The following is a 20120-nucleotide window of genomic DNA, read 5'->3' as shown; positions in this document are numbered from 1 at the left end:
TGGTGGGTTTGGCTTAAGCTGAGAAGTAGTAATCTTGGGTCCCACTACCGGAAAAGAGGGAGAGCCCTCATTTCTGGTTGCAGGGACCAGTAACCCAAACCTCCATTTGCTGAGTGCTTCTGTAGCTATCTGTGCTCGGCTGTGCTTGGTAAGCAGCTCGCAGGGCACTCTAGTAAAGAGAACCAAGTAGCAGGTGGAGATGAGAAATGCTGCACCAGAAGAATGGCTCCAGAGCATGGCACAGGAGCAGAAGCAAGCTGCACACGAAAGAGCATGGGGAGGAGTCAGAAGCTGTTGAAGCTAATGGTACTGCTGAAATAAGTGCTCATCAAATTGCACTCAGTATTGGTCACTAATGTGGTGACTCCCACTGTAGCTTAGTCCCGTTGAGTCAACTTGCCTGGCTTTTCTAGTATCTATCTAGTGAGCAGTATCTGCAGCATGCATAGCCTGATAAACAGCAAGGACAGAGATGCATCCAGGACACAGTGCCCCCCAAAATGGACTGCTGCCATACGTTTCTATTTCTTATTCCTTCTCAGTGGGGATGCTTTTTGCATGTTTGTAGATTGTGTGAGCATATCTGAGCTCACCCAATTGAATGCTGTTGGCTGTGGTGGCAAAGGTGTCAGCAATAACCAGGACCTTGGGAGGAGCATTGTAGGACCCACAATGAAGTGTCTGCAGCGTTGTTGCTAAATTCCCATGTGAACTGATGACTTTGAAGGATTAGCCCTGGTGGCTTTATGCAACTTGCCATGTGGTTGCAGTGTAGACACAGCTGGAGTACAACTCATAGCAGTCAAAGGCTAAAGCACTTGCGTTCATGTTCTTACACTAGAAATGAAGCTACTCCAAAATGGGAATTTTTAAGAACCGTTGCAGGACAAAGAAAGGGTGGCACCACCTGTCTCCTGTATTCGGAAGGATCTCTTCTGCCATCTGTTGCCATGTACAGCTCACCACATGCCTGTATGGAAGAGAAAAAATTCCTGTCCAATCTTAGGTGGGACAGCCCTGGAGAAAGTGGATTTAAAAGAGCCGTTGTCTTGCTGAAATAAATTGTCCAGATCCCACACTTACAGGGAATAAGCCTTTGGACCTGGATTTATGGACAGTCTGTAGGACACTTGCTATAGTGTGATCGGATAACAAAGGCAGAAAACAGCTTTTCAGGAGCTTTCTGAGCTGCCATATCCTCATTTGGTCATGCTCCCTCTGCTCGTTCTCCCTGGGCAGCAGCTGATAAAACCCTCCTGTGCTTGCCATAGCCACCAGCAAGTACGATGGGTGGGTATGTATGAGTATTTGGTGGTAATTAATGTACTTCAATCTAAATCAACCTTTCTCCGGCTGCTGAAGGCTGAGCTGGAAGCATCCCATCATTGAGATGCTTGAAGGTAGATGGGTGGTTTTGTAATTGTATTGTGCTGGAGTTGCACCTCGGTAACTCAGGGTCCTGTTTTGGTCTGAACGTGACAAGAGCTTGTGAACCTGTACAGCACTGCAGTGGTGCAAATTGTGTATGGTAAGCGTAGACTGTTCCCGCATCAGGTCCAACTAAAGCCAGTTGCAGCAGTAGGATGAGAGAAGACCCATGTTCCTGGAGAAGAGCTGCAAGCTTGACTAATTATGCTTTTGGTTTTTTTGGTTGTTTCTTGTTCCTCTTTCCTTTGGTGTATGTTGACGTCTGTGGAGGGGACTGAAGTTCACACTGGGAAATCCTACTGCTACATCAGGGTAGTGTCAAAATTTCCTGGCCACCATGGATGCTTCAGGACAAAAACCCAGGACATTTAGCACTCAGATTCATCCCTCTCAGGGTCATCTAGACCATTGAAACACCTGTACTGCCTGGATTCATAGCTGAAATCTGAATGCAGTGTTAGTCTTCTACAAATTCTTGTATACTGTGTAGTATGGTCCTCAGTCTAGCAGGCAAGGTCTGCATCCCTGTGTCATTGTGGCCGCTCATAGATGCGAGGTGGAATGTATGCGAGTCTTGAATATGGTGGCTGGAGTTGTCTGGTTCCTCCACAGTTAATGTGGTGGTGGTGGGTGGTAAACAGTGTCCAGCAGCTTTTAAGAACTCCGACTTTGCCCAAGGCTGTCTTGTACGTTGTTTTAACAGCTAGCTATTTCACTTAGTGTATATAAGTATCTCTGCTAAACTGCATGAAGTGAGGCAGTTTTGGAAACTGCAAATACCTTCTTATGATCAGTGAGCATGGTCAGGAAAAAAAAGATGATTTCAGAATTAATGATAATTTGAGCAATTTTTAGCAAACAAGTTTAAGTTGCTAGCTGTACTTTGAACTAGTCATTAAGCATATGGGTCAGCTCAATTATCATTCATTAAATGTCATTCCCAAGCACCTTTCCATTGTTTGCAGTAGAGGAGGTTCTCAGAAACCAAGTCTTTGCCATTTAAAAGAAACACAAACAAAAACCCAAAGGAAAATGTGCATCCATTCATTGTGGCTAAAGTTTTGGAGCAAGAAGTGTTATTTATGGAAGCATGCCCTGTTAGGCTCAACAGTCAAGGACTGAATGGAGATAGGCTTAGTATTTTACTTTGATTTGTTCACTTGAGAATTTAAGACTGGTTTAAAGTTGTGTTATTAATGTAGACCCAATTTTAAATTTTTGGACCACAGAAGGTAAAGAAGATTGAGTGAACGAAGAGCTCAGTAAAAATAACTGCTGAAAAGTGTTGCATTCAACCTTACTGCAATGTTTTATTTACTGAAAATTAACCCAGATTCTTCTAATTGGATGACAGGATTGAGAATTATACTCTTACTTAGTAATACAGGTCTGGGTTGTGTCTTGGATTACATGATCTTGCAAATCATTTTGAAGGAGTCATGTCGTAGAGTGACCACATACCTTGCATTGGTTACCTGCGCTTGGTGTCTGCATGGATGGGAGCGACCAAGTCTCTTACCCTGTAGTTCCTTCCTGCTACGAACAGATGTGGACACACAGATGATTGAATCTCCATTCCCACTACACTAAACTAGCTGGCAGTAATGACTGAGCCGACATATTGTTAAAATGGGTAACAGATACCACTGATAGGGGCAGAAAATACTACCCCGGAAACTTAAGGGGACGTGGGAGAGGAAATGCAGTTCAAAGGACTCCTTCATACACCTGCTTTCTGCTCTTGGTGTGATGCTCTTTATTCACATGACGTTGTAACTTGGGACACAGTGGTTGCAGTGGTATGTGAATACATATAGATAGAAACACTGCCTAGTACTACCAGAGTTCACACTTGCGCTCAAGTGTGCTCCGGGGACAGCCAGTAAGATCTCCTTGTATTCTGTGAGGGCAGTTCCTCTCCCCGCCCCCCCATTTCTTGCTTATCCAAGTAATGTTTATCCTCAAATTTGGTGGTGGTGGGGGCGGGGGAAGGTTAATTTAAGTTTTGGCAGTGTTGACGTAGACAACTTGTTGGTCTGAATTCTGGAGCCCTGTTCTTATGAACTGGTGATCCTCTAGAAGGTTACTATTTGGAGTGAATGTCTTGGGCTTGTTCTCAGGAGTGAAAGGGTGAAATAGAGCTTATTCCTGCTGGCACATATGATAGTGGGAAGGATTTCTCGGTTGTCCTGTGAAGAATGATACCTCCAGCACCAAGTTTTGCATGCTCACCTGGGGCTTGCCTAGAAGTGCCTGTCACATGGTTGATTTTGTTTGAGCTGGAAATTGCACACTTGATAATAAACTGATCTGCAGCAGACGCCTGACTATTAAAGCCTAAATTACTTTGTTTTTAACAAAAGCAGAATGTATCTACAGCCTATCACTTTCAGATACGTTTACCTTAATAAATGAAGCTGCACAAACAAACGAATCTTTGCATACAGGCGTGTTGTGCGCTAGATCGAGTTTCATGTTGTACAGTGCAATTAAACCAAATGTGTACATTGTGTATTGGCTCTGATGAAAACAAAAGATGGTGCGCTTCGAACCTGACCCACATCCAGGTAGGGGACAGTAAAATCAGAGATAACTATTTCACCAAGCCAGCAAAGTGTTATAGTAAGGAAATAACCCAGGCACATGGCAGAGGGGAAACTTTAATGATACTGGCACAGAGTGGTCAGCACAAAAGCAAAAATTGTCGAGGTAGAGTGCCTGTCTGTGCCAGAGCCCTTCCTGTAATGGGTGCTGCTGGCTGATAGAAGGACAGCTGTAATGCTCGACTGTGTGTGTAGCTGCATGGGACGGTCAGGTTGAGACAGCAATATGGGAAAGGTCCCACAGAGCTTAGCTCAACTGTATTCTTGCGAGGACAAACCCCCAAATGGAAAAAAGTAAATATGCAGTGTACTGAATTTCTGCTGCCCAGATTTAGAGGTGTAATACTGAAAGAGATCCGGTAACTGCAAAGCCTAACTGAGCAATAACGAGAAACCCAAACTTTCCCTGTTTAAAGATGTGTTTTGATAGAGGATGGTTCCTCAACAGCTAGCCTTAGATCAGGCAGTAAACGAGTCTGTATTCCTAACAATCTGTGCAGTGTTTAGTGAAAACTAATACCAGCTCATCGCTGCTAGTTAGTAGTAGGGATTTTAATGTGATAAAGGTAAGTATCTACAAATACTTACATTGTAGTTTCTCAGGAGAAGTGACAAAAGCAAAGTAACCAAATACTGACGCTGCTTTTAGGAAGACAGAGGCGTAAGATGCCTTCACTTTAGCTTGCAGGCTGTTTAATCATGAAATGGTGACACCCAAGCAGCTACTTAAGCTACAGTTCCTATAGAGTTTGGAAATCTAACTCCAGTGGTGCCATTAGAAAGAAGTAGTACAAACATCAGGCAACAGAAAAGCAGGAAACAACGAAGGCAAAAGTGAAGTTCAAGGAGTAAGGAAAAAGTTGTGAGACCGTAACAGCAAGCAAATACTGTAGTATCTAACAAGCAGGAAGTTTTATGAAAACCTGCTGATTGCTGGAGATTAGAGAATGTTTTGCAAATCATTTCCCAGTTGAGATGTTTAGGTGTGAGGACAGCCTCTCAACCCTGGAATTTATTATAAATAGATCAGTATGAATTCATATATATTATCAACTCAGTTGTGCATGTTGTTCTTCGTGTATGTTTTATCGTACTTATGCTTTGTTTTCTCTTAGGAGTTATGGAGTAATAAAGTGAAAATAGTCAGATTTTTGTACTGGTGTACAACTAAATCTTGCATACTGATAATTTAATACTTGGTTTGTAGCTAACACAGCATGCACCCTTATCTAGACTATTAACGTTTACTAAATTTAACACAGACTGGTATTACTAGCCTGAGCTTTGCTTTGCCAAGAAAAGACTGCCTTTGTGTAGTAGGTGTTTTCTTCCTAAACATGTCCTGTTCTACAAACTAAAGGAATGGTGCTAGGATATTCTATTTTAAAAGACATTTCTGAAGTATTGTTAGCTAACACAAACTTTTGTAGTGTTTTGATTCTAAAGAATGCAGTTGGCTTAAATTATTCAACTAAAAATAAATTCCACTCCAGAAAAGCTTCAAAAAGTATATTTGACATTGGAGAGAAGTGTTTTCCAGCCTAGTCTGAGTTTGTACAGTCGGGATATTTTTGTTGTGGAGTTTTAGTCTCTAGGTGTAATTTGCTGTCTCAGACCTAAACAGTTGGTTCAGTAGAAAAGAAGCATAACAGAAGGAGGTGATTTTCCTTAGGCTGAGGCTTTTTTGAACTTTGTGCCTTAGGTAGGTGTTTAAAGTCTCTCAAAAGCAGTAAAAGGAAAATAACATTCTTTTGAGAGAGGGAGAATTACTATTTATTTTAAAATAGTCTGGATATTTCTGACTGCATGTTGGGTATTTGCATGGTATTTAGATGTGGTAATATTTTTGAGTTCTTCCCTCCTCCTTTTCTTTCTTGCAAAGTTTTTTCTGTTTGTGTATTTGCAAGTCTTAAGTAGCATACACCCTTTTGATGAGGGCAGAACGAGCAATTTATTTTGAGGACACAGACAGGATTTTTGTTGGGTTTTTTTGTCACATGTGCCAGTCAGTCTCCTGTTGCCAAATGCAAGCTAAATAGGTCATTCCAGCAGAAACGGTTGCATTAAAAAGCAAAGAGCAAAGCCACGCTGGTGGTGTTACGTGTTTATCGCACACAAAATGTCTTTCTGAGCACTTACCACTTTCTTACCGATTCTGCCTTGCTTAGAAGTGGTGCATGAGTACAACGGGCTGCTACGCTTGATCTGATGTAAATGTAGTGGAGGGAGGTACCTCCTTTTTTGGCAGCAGCTTCACACTTATATTGGATTAAGCGTAATGTGAAACCGTACCCAAAATAATTGGTTTTATGCTTCTAGAGGTTTTCATGGGCACATAGGAGGTTCTTAAGATGCATACACTCTTTCACAAGGAAACAGTTTTAAGTGGTTGCCAGTGTTTAGAAATGTGTGTTTTTCCTCTGCTGGCCCACCTTGAAACTGGTCATCTTTACGCAGATCTGGAGCAAAGGCTGCTTAAAAGCTTGGCTTTTGTTTCCTAATGTCGGTGCCTCATCCTAATGTGTCCTATCTACAGAATAGCTTGTTTCAGACTGCTCTGTACGCCCTCAGGCATTGAAGTAGAAGCCCATAGAGCACATGCCTATCCATTCGAAGAACAGTAGTTGTTGCAGAAACCTAAAGGATGCTGCAGTCACAAAAGGGTGCCTTTGTTTACTAGCGTTGGTAAATTGAATTGGTGATGCTTATGCCCTGTAACTGCTCAGAGTTTAATAAAAAAATGGGTATTTCATAAGGAGCAGCTTCGTTTTGTGGCACTGGTGAGTTCAAACCAAGCAGGGGAAGTACAGCAAACATCAGCAGAGGTGTGAGAAAAGACGCATCTCGGACACATCTGACCATATAGTAGCAAGTCTCCACAGCCTCCCCAGGAAGCGGTAAAAGTTTGTGGTCGTAGCCTGAAGCTGGGTGGAGGGAAGGTCTGGCATTTTCACTGTTCTCACTGAAAGGAAGGGGCCCCGTGGAGCATGGTGGGCAGTGAAGAGGCAGTGATGCTGCCAGGCCAGGCCACAGAAGCGGGCAAGCAAGACGAGCGGGAAATTGTACCAGGGAAGGATTGCTAGCGTATTTTCAAAGACAGACTGAACCTAAAGTACTTTCAATTCACTAATTCTATGTCTATGCTGAACCTACAAGTCGTTCCCTAATCCTCTTTCAGTACCCTAGGGACCAATAAAAAGAATGCTGCAAACAGCCGTGGCCAATCCTTGCTGCAAAGGGTTAATTTTAAACCATGAAACAGGCTTAACCTTTACTTTTTGGGGGGGGGGGGGTGGTGGTTGTGGCGTCCTCCCCGCTGCTTATCTTTGATCACAAGAGATTTGAGCAGGTAGTTTCAGAGATGCAGTGGCTGGAAAGTGTATGTTTTTAACAGCTAAGCTAAAAGCAGCACATCGATGGGGAAAAATCGCTGGGAGATGAGAGCAGCAGGCAGGGTTGCTTGCTAACCTTTATAGTCTGTTTTTTTGGCGACAGAGTGTACTTTTTGTGCAGAACAGAAGCCAACACAAAGTGTTTTTCTCTGGCCGCATGTGTGGTTTTGGTGATAGAAATGTAGTTGGTTGAAATTAAAATCCCATTTATCCTGTGTGGGAGTCCTCCCTCTGCTTGAAGGAATAGGGCTTTGCAAGGCAATCTGAGTAATTTTGGGGATATACAGGCAGATCTATACAAGACCCTCATTCTGGAAAGATAATTGTTCATAGATACGAGGAAGTATATGTATTCAACAGTCTTTTAATTCCAATTCACAAATTGTGAGCACCATGATAAAAAAAATTATAACCACCGTGTTATATTTGCCATTAAGGAGAGGAAAATAAGCCGTAGGAATGGCTGGTGGTTTTGGTTGTTTGGGGAGGTGGGGGTTGGATAGTGAGGACATGGACAATTTTATACAGAGTTTAGGGAGAAAATTGCCGTATGGTACTTTTGTTCTCTGCTGTCGTTAGGGAATGTGTGTATACGTATACAAATGCTGCTGGGATTTTAAATTTTTTTTTTCTTCTATTTTAGTCACAAAATTGCGGAATTTTAAAATACAGTAACAAACCTCTTCTTACCCAACTATTTAAGTTTAATATCCATGAAAAAGAAGAGGTTTGCCAATTACGCGTTTCATCCACACTTAACAATAACTGTGCTTTCCTTAAGTTGTAACAGCCAAGCCTGCCACAGAGAGACAAGACCTGGCTTTTCCTTCAGTGTTATTTGATACATGTTTCAGTTTGACATTATGTAAATACTCTGCTATTAGGGAAGAAAATGACATCAAATTGCATCCTTTCTCAATGAGGTTTTAAGTTCTTTCAGTAGCTTCTCTCCTTTTTGAAGCTGTAATAAAGATCATAATTAGAATCCCAGTTGCTTAAGTGAGAAATTAGCATTCTTAAATGCTGAGCCGAGCTAGGTTCCCAGTGAGACCCCTCCGGGTATCTGTCCTGCCCAAAGCGCTTTCCTAATACCAATTTGCGTTCTAGATGTATTAAAGAAAATCATATTCATTGCCACCTAGCAGTTAATCAGAACCTTCAGATAGGCTTGAAATAATTTACAGCCTGAATGCCAAAACCACCTGCATCTCTTCATTTCCTACAGCCATACCCAGGCATGCTCTAAAACTTACAAGAGAGTGTCGCTCCATCACCCAGTGCCAGGACCGAAACAAATTCACTCCATGCGTGTCCTTCATTCTTACAAATTTGTCACAAATACTACTTAACCTCACCTCGGACCTCCTTGCTTACTGTCTTGTAGGCTCTGGCCAAGGGAACAAATATCTAATGGCTTTTACTCAATATTTTCCCTGTCAAAACTATCTTTCCCTGAAGATTTTGATTTAGTTTTGTAGAACTGGGCACTAACATAGATACTTTATATTAATATATATTTACCATGTAAATAAGATTCTAGCAGATTGGAATAAATTAAAACCTTAATGGGGCTAAAATAAACCTCATTTGTAAATTAATTAAAAACAAGAAGCAAAGAACACTAACACTTTAAAAAAAAAGAAGACATTTTCATGGTGCAAAATACAGATTTAATTTCCAAATAAGTGAATGGTAAACTGTAATTGTATGATGTGCAAGAAAATACTCGGAACATATGAAATATTAGTCACAGATTTTATAGTCAAGATGTTCCCTTTCTGGTCTTCCAAATTGTCGCAGAAGATACCAAAGGGTAAAGCAAATAAAATATTGTCTTCGCAGTTGACCCAAGTAGGGATATGATATTGGTGGGAGATGGAAGATGGATTCAGATATCTCTCTTTTTTTTTTTCTTTTTTTCTTTTAATGATGAATTTTTATGTTCTGATGTCTGTCCTGCCTAATGTGCTTCTGATATGCTCTTGTTTCCACAGGCCAAGGCTGCAAGCACAAAGGAAGTTTGCTCAGTCCCAGCCAAACAGTCCCAGCACAACTCCAATAAAGATAGTGGAGCCGTTGTTACCCCCTCCCGCCACTCAGATTTCTGACCTCTCCAAAAGGAAGCCCAAGACAGAAGATTTTCTCACGTTCCTCTGTCTTCGAGGTAGGAATCTCACAGCAGCCTGGGGCACAGTCTCATTCAAAGAACAGAGCTGTAGCACCGCACACTGAGTAGCCGCTAGACAAATGTACTGGTGCTACACTTGAATATATTGTGTGCATTTCAACTCTCAGCAATTTGACTGTATCTGCAGCAGGAGCGTTCGAGTTCACGGTTGTAAAGACCGTAAAATGAGGCTGGTAATAGTGAAAAGGAAATTTCTTTATGTTAACACTCTGTTATTCTGAATGGGTTTTTGTCTAGCTCTCTTAAGTCCTCCCTATCCTCCTTTGTTTTGTCTGACTATAAACTGAAGAAGTGCTTAACTTGCCTGAGTACTTGTTCCTGCAAGAGGAGAAATATGGTTGGAAATTCTGCTTCTCTACCTACTCACAGTCCTTTATTGTTCAATCTGAGTGAGGCTTTTCATCTGACAGTGAGTGGAGGGGTTGCCGTTTGTTCTTAGCTGCCCCAGGAGCCAAGTTGTTCCCATGGCGATAATTAAAACAGGTAAGCTCCTCCACTCTGCAACCCAAGTGCAGACGAGGCGTCTGAAGTTGTGCAACGAGATACACAAATTATCTCACAGTAACAGGTGCTTGAGTCTGGCTGGAGCTCTGTGGTGTGTGTCTGGGATCATTGGTGTGTGTCTGCGAGCCTGCGTGTCAGACGTGGGACCTTAGTAGGTCAGTGAGGTAGCACTGACCAGATTAAGCTAAAAAAGGACACTTACGTGAGTGGTAAGTAATTTTTCTTTGGGCTTTCCGTGGCCCTGTGTCCCAAGTGATGTACTGAAGATAGCATCTTTCAGTTTAATCTCCCAATTGTTGTATTAGCTGTCATGGTATGTTTCTCTTTTGGCAGGTGCCCCCTCATCCCCTTAGCTAGTCACTGTTCCATCCTTCATGTGCTCGAGTGATGCCTCTTGCTGCTGTTTTGTCCCGTTATCTGCTGAAAAGGTGTGCATTTGTTACAGCTAGGGCTTGTCTGCAAAAGTCTCACCTAGTGGACTGAATCCTTCAAAGCTTGTGTTTTGAGTTCCCCTTTCCAGTTCTGAGGTCTCCGTTGCATCTGCAGTCAGCACTGCTTAACACCACCCATAGCTTCCTGCTGAAGCTTTCTCACCTTAGTGCAGCATGGTTTGATTTTTTTTCTTCTTCTGTGAGATTTTAGGCTAGTGGTAGCTTTAGAGTGGTTGCTAATTTATCTTTTTTTTGACACTGGTCCAATATGGAGCCTCCATCCTGTTGGGACTTCTGGTAAAATGGGTGGGTGGAGGGGATGGAGGGGGGTGGTTTGTTAGCTTTTGTGTTTGTTTAAAGGATTGCGAAGAGCAGAATCTAATGCAGTTTAAAGTGGCATCACAGTCCTCTGAAATTTAATCTGTGGAAATGTATTTCTAATTTAGTCTGCTGTGAGGTTGATCAGTCTGTTGGCAGCATGTCACTGCTGTGATCTGGGCCAACTGCCACAGTTGTTGGTGGGAAAATTCAGATGGGGAGGTGTGTGTATGGTGTGTGTGTGAGCACACATGGCTGCATTCACACACTTGTTTCCACTGCTTGCTAACTAAGCATGTGTATTTATAGCTTTGAAGGCACTTGCACTTAAAGAAGGCAACCTGTGTGGGGATGACTTATCTCCATTTTTATCTCCTACTGTCTCTTAGCATTCTGCTTTAACAATGCAAATGGGAAGCAGGGTACTTCTGTCCTATTCTGGTGCTTCATTCAGAACGTTTGTTGTGTGGGGTTTGTTTTTTTGTTTTTTGTTTTTAATCAGTGGCTGTTTAGCTCTGCACCTGTAATTTTCTTCTTTGTTATTCATCTGTAGAATAATTGATGTTTTGTACTGTCAATTAAGAACTTGCAATTCATTCCTAATTTCTTCAGTGTGCAGGAGTACTCATGTATTTCAGATAACACGTGTGTTCAGACAGCAAGATCCCAATTACAGTTATATTAAAAACCATGAGAGGAAAATCTGGTCTGAGTGCCACTCATGGCATGTTCTTGGTCTGCTTAAACAGGCTGAAGAAAAGCAGAAAGGGGAAGCTGTCAGCTGTTTCATCACCTCCACAAGCTTATTGCTCCATCACCCCTGTATAAAACCTGGAAAGAGCCAGCAGAAATGGGGGGGAGGGGGAAGTCTTGGACATCAGCTACCTGGATGCGTTTCTGTGAAGGAGCAGGAGAGCGGCTGTGGCTTGGAGGAGGAGTGGGTTGTTGAGATTGGTATTAGCATGGTTCTGGGTTCAGTGTCTGAACTACTGTATCCTCCAGGAGGTCTTGGCTGCCTGAGATTGTGCCTGTTTGGCCCCTCAGGAGGTTTAGCTCCAGGTGGTTCTCTCTTTTGATTGGAAGAAAGGAGGTGAAAGCTGGTTCTTAATATGCTTGCAGGGAGTTCATGTAGTAGCCTGCTGGTACACCCAGCTCCAGAAAGGTCTCACAAGTGACCTTCCAGGGCACTGGCAGGCTTAGTTTGGTGCTGCTCTTCTGGTGCTACCCGGTGAGCTTGGAGAGGGAAGAGCCAGCAGCTTACTTAAACCCTGCATAGGGAAGACTTGCAATTTTTTTGGAAGGGTTTTGGTTTGGTTTTGAACCTCTGTGCCATTATTTATTGAAGTGTGGAGGTATTCAAAATTGCTCGCCTGGTGGGACATGTGGTTATTCTGACTTCTGTCCAAATATGTCTGTCCAGCCCTGGCTGTTTGCACTTTCATGATGAAATGAGACGTACAGTTACATGGAAATAAGAGCACACTCACAGTATGTAAGTTCAGCACTTCAAAAATTGTTTAGTAGTAAGCGTAGTAGTGCTGAGATCCAGGACAGTAAATCCCCATGTTTGTGTAATTTTTTTTTTTTTTTTTTAAATTGAGGCTCTCTTAGGTCCTAGTCCTTCAAAATACTCTGATGATATAGTCCCTGCATTCATGATCAAAGCTTTCTTTGGCAGGGGAGTCTTCTCCAGGACTGGTGGGAAACAGCTTTGTGGTCATGTCTCTGTCACACCACACCCAGCAGCAGTGTCAGAAGCACAGTGTAAATTTGTTGCACCATGTCAGCGTGTACTTTCATTTTCTATTTTTAAACAAAGAAATTTAACAATCCGGTCACCACCACAAGTTCACTCTTCAGTACTCTGGGGGGTTTATTTTAAGTGGCAGGCAGCTGAATTCTGTGAGTGAGAGAGCAATACTATCGTGACAATGTGGAAGAAAGGCCCTTGACGTACATAAGGTCCCATACGTAGAAAAAGAAGTCCTATTTACTTAGCCTTTTGCTGTGCGTCAGAAAATCTAATGATTTATATACTTTTTTCCTTTTTTTTTTTTTTTTTTTAATCATCCTGTAATTTCAAATGGAGATAATTTAACCAAGATGACCTGCTTGGTTTCATTATCCAGAATACTAGGGGCTTTAGATGTATTTTTAATTAGTTTGTTTTTTGAACCCTTGATTTGATAATACAATGTACTAATTACTTCTTAAAAGGTAAGTGGAGCAGAATGAAAAAGCTGTAACAGCTGATGAATATCTGAGCACCCTGGAATATGTCTAACTGACCAGACTTGGCAAGGTTCCCCTGCCTTCTATTATTTTAAAATCCTTCTTCCCCCCCCCCCCCCCCCCCCCCCCCCCCCCCCCCCCCCCCCCCCCCCCCCCCCCCCCCCCCCCCCCCCCCCCCCCCCCCCCCCCCCCCCCCCCCCCCCCCCCCCCCCCCACCCCCCCCCCCCCCCCCCCCCCCCCCCCCCCCCCCCCCCCCCCCCCCCCCCCCCCCCCCCCCCCCCCCCCCCCCCCCCCCCATTTTTTTTTCTTTTCAAAATTTGACCTAGAATTTACAACGCAAGAAGGAAGGGAATTGCACAGATATCTCTGAAGTGTTTGTCTGCAGCATTCTTATCTTTAAATAGCTTCTTTGAAGGAGCCCATATGCCCTTTGCCAGAGGCATAATTAGTATCTTTCAGCAGTGCGCATAGCTATGAGCGTGTCATCTCTGTGCGATTGTACAATGGCTTTCACTTTTACTGTATTTTCTGCCTCTGATCAAATTTTTCATACTAGCTTCTGTTACAGTGCATTTAAGTTACTTTTACTCTCCGTAATTATTTACAGGTTAAAAATATTGCGAGTGAGATAATACAGGACTAAAGGGGGAAGAAGAAACAACTCCCTGTGAGCAATGGATCTTTGGCAAAAGGTGATAACAGGAAGGCTATGATTAGGAGTCTACATTTTAAGAAGTTTTCCCATGATCAATTTTCTAATTAAGCCGGGCCTCTGGGAGTTACATGCTAGAGAATTTCAGGGATTCCTAAATAAAGATGGTTTAATTGAGATCTCACAAATCGAGTTTTCAGGCTCTTCTAACAACTGTTCTGCAAAACGCGTGACTTCGTTGTCTTTGGTACTGCAGTGACTTAACGATATGATGATTTCTTACAAATGGGCAAATCCAAAATAGAAAATCTCACTATAGCATATTTGTCCAAACTTCAGTAACTTCTAAATCTCGGTGCCACAGTCCTCTTGCGCTTTGGTCTTAAACAGGCTTCTTGTTTTATACGCTTTGTTTAGTTGGTAGGCTCGGGGGCCTTTGATCCCAGTCTTCTCTCTCATGTCTTAATAGGAGGTATTGTATTGTCTGTGCCAGTAGATACCTACAGAGATTTTCTGTTACAACAGGACAGGCCCCAAAACCAAAACCTTGATAGCTCTTAATTTTGGGCATGTTAGAAAAAAGACCATTAATTTGCATAGCTTTTAACAAGGCAGAAGGTATGGTTGCTTGGTAATTCAGTGTCAGTAGGTACACTGGCCTTTATGTGAGCTGTAACTGCATCAATCACATTCTTGGAAGTCCCAGCCTTCTAAGGAATCACGTTGCCACCGTGGAGACATGCTCACCGGATCAGAGTAAGCATGTTAAATAGCACAGCAACTTGATTAGGCTGGAAGCAAAGCAATGAAATGCTGATGCTGTCTAAAAATGTGAGGTGCTTTGCAGTCTAGGTTAGTTTTCATAATTCCAAAATAATAGTAAAACATGAAGATTTACATTCATTTGTTTAAAATACCGGAAGAAGACTTGATTTATTAATTTTGTTGTTAAATCATTTGATGTTTGAGGCTGAAATTTTAGGATGGATTGAAAACACAAGAATAAACTTTGGAGTGCAGAAAATTAATCGCACAAACCATTTAAAGAAATAAATTTGCATTTAGCAACTGTAATCTCACAATTTTGAAGTTCTTTTTTAAAGCTAGGAGTAACATCGAAGTGCAAAAGAAGATGTATATCTCATACATGCAACCATTTTGTCCACCTGCGGAATATGCTGCTTTGGGCTGGTAACTCACTCCTTCAGTGGTTTAGGATAAGAGTCATTTAATCAATGTTGGCAGGGAGAAGTGGATATGCGGGTTCACGTGAAAAGCAGGTGTCCGAAATACACAGAACCTGGCAGCCGGCATTGTGGCAGTATTCCTTCCAGGGGATGGGGGTGCTGCTGGCAGGCCATCCCTCCAGGCATGCAGCCACATGAGTTTGTGACTACTAGGAGATTAAAGAAATTGCAAGAGCTGCTGAGAGCAAGAGGAGAGTAGTGTGTTGGTAGTACTGCAGCTGAATCAAAGTTTTGCCATGATCTTCCCGTTTTGGGGCCCCTTTTAATGATTCCAGTATCTACCCTTGCAAAAAGCCATGGGATGAAATCAGTTCATGGAAATGGGAGACTAATCTTGCGGTTCAGCCTTTGTATTTGCCACAGATTCTCTCTGAGTCCCTTCGTGGGCTGCTTAGTTTTTCTGTAAAATGAAGAGAAATATTTAACTCTGTATATCGGTATTGACGTAGTTGAGTGTTGATTATGGATGAGCTACCGGCGTAAAATCTGAGTCCTCTGATGTGAGCAGCAGTGCTTCAAAACCTCAGTGCCCACAGTTTTTGACACCCAGGTGGGCAACATAAAAGTATTCTGGCAAAGGCAATTCCTGCCCTTCCTCTCAACCAGAAACCTGTGAGCAAGCTTCTGTAACCTGTGAACCTACTGTAGGTTCAGTGCTCCCCCAAAAGGCTTATTTTGTTCCAGGAATGGGGCTCGGGATCTCTTGGGTATGAAACGCAGCCTCGTAGCCTTCTGGGAATAGCAGCATGGTGGCTTGGGATTTGCAGGCTTGTCTTGTGCATGGTGGAGAGGGATATAAAGTCAGGGGTTGAAGTGTATGTGGGAAGGGTTGGTTTTGAGGTTTGCCTCTGAATCTAGCCTGGTTAGTGGAGGTAAATTGCTTTGAGATTGTCAGATATGAACTGTAGATTTGAGAAGCACTATACTTGGGTTTTTCAATATTCAGTAGTCTGTTAGTCTGGTGTGTATTTTGTTGACTATAAAGTGAACTTTATATTTTTTTCCCTGAAGATTCACGAATTTCCCCACCTTTACTCCATTTTCCTAAAAAAAGGAGCAGTTTTCTTTGGCTTTTTCGTTTTAGCTCTACTGTTTTGAAGAATGGACTGTGAAGAAAATGGGATTTACATCATTGCGCTAGCTGATAAGTTATGCATAACACTAAACATCTTGTGATTTGTACAGTGGCAGAGGAGGTGAGAGTTTGAGCATCGGTGTGTTAGAGCTCTGCTTTGTTTCTGTACTTGGGGTGGCCTTTTCCTCCCTCTTGCTCAGGAGCTGGGGAGCTCCCTCTGGGACTGTTCCTGCAGGTGGAGTCAGACAAGTGAGATATACAATTTTTCTTTCCTATAGAGTTTATGCAGTTCATTCACTTTTAGCCTCGCTCCGTAAAACGACCATAAAGTGCAGGCATAAATTACATTTATTTGCACTTCAGGGACTTGGCGCTGTCCTGCCAAAACATAATAAGTAGGACATATAATAAATGAGAAGCAGGCCCTAAATTTTAAGCACTGAGATGCAAGTACATCGGGAGCATTTGGGAGGCAAGGTTTTTCCACCTGCATACAACCCCAGAATGGGGCCACATGTCAGAGAAGCCAAAACTCTGGACACAGCTTGTTGTAGGGCTTGGCGTGCTGTATGTTTATCAGGGCAGGCTGAAGCCCCGCATACCTTGACCTGCCTTGTGCTTAAATCATTCCAATGTCTTAAATTGTTTTAAGATTTTTCCAAAGCACATCTGGGTTATGTTTAATTGTTTGGGGGGGGGGGGGGGGGGGAGCAAGGAAGAGAGGAGCTAGAGGGGGAGTCGGTGTAAATAATTCATGGAGAAGAATCCTCCAATTTTGCAGAAACCACAGCCCAAATTATAGAGAAGGCTCTTGGATTGAGATGATTTTTGTTGTGGTTGTAACATACCAGGGTTTGAATCCTGTCCAGATGAAAACATTTGGTTTGTACTTCAGTAAATATTGCAGAAACACTGCCAGCTAATTCTGAAGAGTAATGAAATAGTGCTTTTGGCAAAGCGCATGCACTTTCCATACTTCTGATTCCACTCTTCAGATCCAAATGCAGAGGTTTTTTTAATATGTTTAGCTGGTCCAAGACAAAAGTTAATGTAGTTTAATGAGAAACAAAACATACTGTAATTTAGGAGGGAAAATTACACATTTGTCAAATAAAAAAAATTTAATAACCTCATTAGTCCAATAAAATGGCTGAAAAAGAGTATCGTTTATTCTGTTAATCAGGCACTTGCTGCTGAGGTCAATGCATCTATATGTACAGGTTGCGTAAGCATCAATTCTGCCTACCGTTAGTGGCAAGCCTGAATTTTGCACATGCAAAGGGTAACATCTTTCCGAGAAGACTGCTAAGAGCAGCACCATGACTTAAAAAAACATATTTTACTTTGTACTTATTGTTGTATAAGCATCAAATTATTATAACAGAGGACATAAAATACATTTGTCATCCTTTCATATGCATTAGGCAACACTTTGTGTATAGTTGTGGTAATTGTTTTTCCTATATAGTTAGGTCTTCTTTTGTGTTGCTCTCACAATAGGAGGGAAGACAAAAATACTCGAGAGAATTCCAATAATGAAACTGCAGATACTGACAGAAACAGTTGCCAAACATACTTAAACCTCATTTTTTAAAGAGCTGAGTATCCTCCCTTTTTGTAATAATTCATAGCTCATTGTAACCATGATGAGTGAATTTAAAAAAGAAAAATCACCATTAATGATTTTCTCAAAATTTGTCACGCACAGCAGTATCTGATCACAGGAGCAGTAACTCCTCCCCTGATACTGGTGAGGAGAGGGTGCCTGGGGATTTTGTTGGCTATCTGAGCTTTCTGCAGGGCTTGCAATCCCTTAGTCAGCCACGGCAATTTGTTAGCCTTTGAAAATCACGCTATGAGGGCCAGGTTTGGGGGTTCGGTCTTCCCACAGTGATTTGGAGGGGGGAGAGAGGGCTGGGAAGTTCCCTCCAGCTTGCTGCCTGGCCTTGGCCGTAGCTTTTCTGCTCTCAATTGGAGTTAACAGCAACTTGTTAAGCAGGAAAAGGTGGGTGGCACGTGTACAGATCAGGGCAGCAGGTCGACAGGACTATCAGGCAGATACTCGTGTTCAAGCTGCTCAATACAAGGTGTCCTTCCCACTTTACTTTATTTGTTACTGTTTAACATCAGTAATTCTTTCAGTATCTTCTGTTCCCATTTGCTCCTGCAGCCTGTGTGCATCTGCTGACTTATCTATCGCCACTCACCTCTTCTTCCAGCCCCAGCACATCTGAGCCCCTCTCTTCTTCTGCTCTGCTGCTGCTGCTGCATGCCCTTTCTTTCAACTTACTACTTCTGCCATGACTTACTTCCTCCCTCCCTTCCCTCCCATTGTGTTGTGATTGCCTCGTCCAGTTCTCTGGTGATGGCATGTACTTTTATGCAGATATTGATGCAAAACAAATCAACTGTCTTGGAGGGGGGGGGTGTGTGTGTGTGGGGAAAGCATTTAGGAAGTTTGTGCCTAGACATCATCAGGACAGAATGTAACACATGCAGCTCCTACAAGAGACTGGAAACATATTGTGTTTCATGTTTTGTTTAATAACATAAAGTGATGTATTAAGCTACACATTCAATAAGAAAAAGCGTGCATAGAAATTTTCCAAATCTTTACTTGAGAGCTTGTAACATTACATTATGGTTAGAGCATTTATTAATGGACTTTAATTTCCTTAGCCTAGGATTTTAATCTGAATCAGTTCCCTGATCCGATTCACCACATGGCCTCACAAAAAATTATACTGCCACAGTCAAGGTGGTGGCACAAGAGTAAGAACAAGAAGCCAGATGGGGGTAGATGCTCTGTAGACCATTTTTGATGCCAAGAAAAATGTCCATGTAGCCACAGACAGTCTAGATGGTTCCTTGTATGAAATGTCTTCTGAAGAAGTGGTGGGAAGTCAAATTTTATTTTCTAGATTATCATCAGATTTGCTGAGCGAGCAGATTTTTCTGGCACCTGCTGATCGGGTGTGTGGCAGGGTGGGTTTCTTAATATGGAGGGCTTCTCTTGTGCTTTTCCCAGGCACTGGAGGGTTGCTCCCCTCCTCTCCCCCCTTCATCCACTGCAATGCCCATGGTAGCAGCTGCCTGCACAACTTGGAGGCTCCCGGCACAGAAGGAGACTTGTAAAATTCAATACAGCCACAGGCTCTCGTAACTCTCATGCAGATTTTTTCTGCTGTTTTCTTGGGGATGGAAAGCGAGGAAGAAGGGAGTTCTATACTAGAGTGTGAGATCTGGCATGCACGACCTCCTGGGCACAGGTATTGCCTGCTATACAGAGTATTGCAGCTCTTCTGTTTTGCTGTTGGTTATTAATTAAATTCTAATGTCTCTCTTTAGATTGCCCTGGGTAGGCTGTGAGAATCATGCCTTGGTGCTGGGGAGGGCAAAAGGAAGAGGAAGGATGATTGCTCATCTTTACTCTTGCTGTCTGGCTGACAAAATGTGCATAAGAGTGAACTGGCATAGCTGCCTCATGGGTTTCTGTTGCTGAGTGTGTCCAGGCAAAGACAAAAATGTGCAGAATAGCATGCCGTAAATTAAAAAAACAAGCAGGCACCTACAACTGTACGTTCTGTGAACATGTGTGTATGTATGCATCTGGTGAACCTGCGGTTTTCCTTATTCTCCTGCCACTTTGGAGGGTTTTTATCATCTTGCTGTCATAGATCATTTTCATGATAAATATGTTATACGTGGAGAAACCTGAGAGTGACAACTCTCAGTGAAGTCTGTCTGTAAGGAAAACCACCATGTTCTTAACTTGAGATGAAGACAGGCCAGATTTATGAGGAAGGGCAATATATTTTGTTAGACCAACTGATATAGCTAGAAAAAACAATCCAGCTCATGAGCGCACATTCTTCTCCGCATCTCCAATGGTCTTAGACATTCGTGCCTACAATAATACTACTTAGTATTGTCTATACAAATTACCAGCTTTAAGTAACAGACGAGTTCCCCTCTAGAGGTAAGCTATGGCATCATATACACATCCCTGTCTGGTTTTGGAGACAATGAGGGATATTTAGGACAGGAATC

At 42.5% G+C, this 20120-nt stretch overlaps 1 protein-coding gene across 6 annotated transcripts in view; it reads left to right on the top strand.

Annotated features, from left to right (window-relative positions):
- Window positions 1-20120, top strand: part of JARID2 (jumonji and AT-rich interaction domain containing 2) — a 225334-nt gene that overhangs the window by 149605 nt on the left and 55609 nt on the right. For all 6 annotated transcript variants that reach the window (XR_012833951.1, XM_075745108.1, XM_075745111.1 and 3 more), the window contains exon 4: window positions 9418-9587. Coding sequence is in view for 3 of the 6 variants with exons in the window: in XM_075745108.1 (XP_075601223.1) it covers window positions 9418-9587 (170 nt within the window). In the remaining 3 variants the exon portion in view is untranslated. The remainder of the gene's footprint in view (window positions 1-9417; window positions 9588-20120) is intronic.

Source organism: Balearica regulorum, chromosome 2 (genome assembly GCF_011004875.1).
Source record: "Balearica regulorum gibbericeps isolate bBalReg1 chromosome 2, bBalReg1.pri, whole genome shotgun sequence".
Classification (NCBI taxonomy): Eukaryota; Metazoa; Chordata; class Aves; order Gruiformes; family Gruidae; genus Balearica; species Balearica regulorum.
Note: the sequence above shows the minus strand (reverse complement) of the source record. Positions and strands in the feature narration are given on the sequence as shown.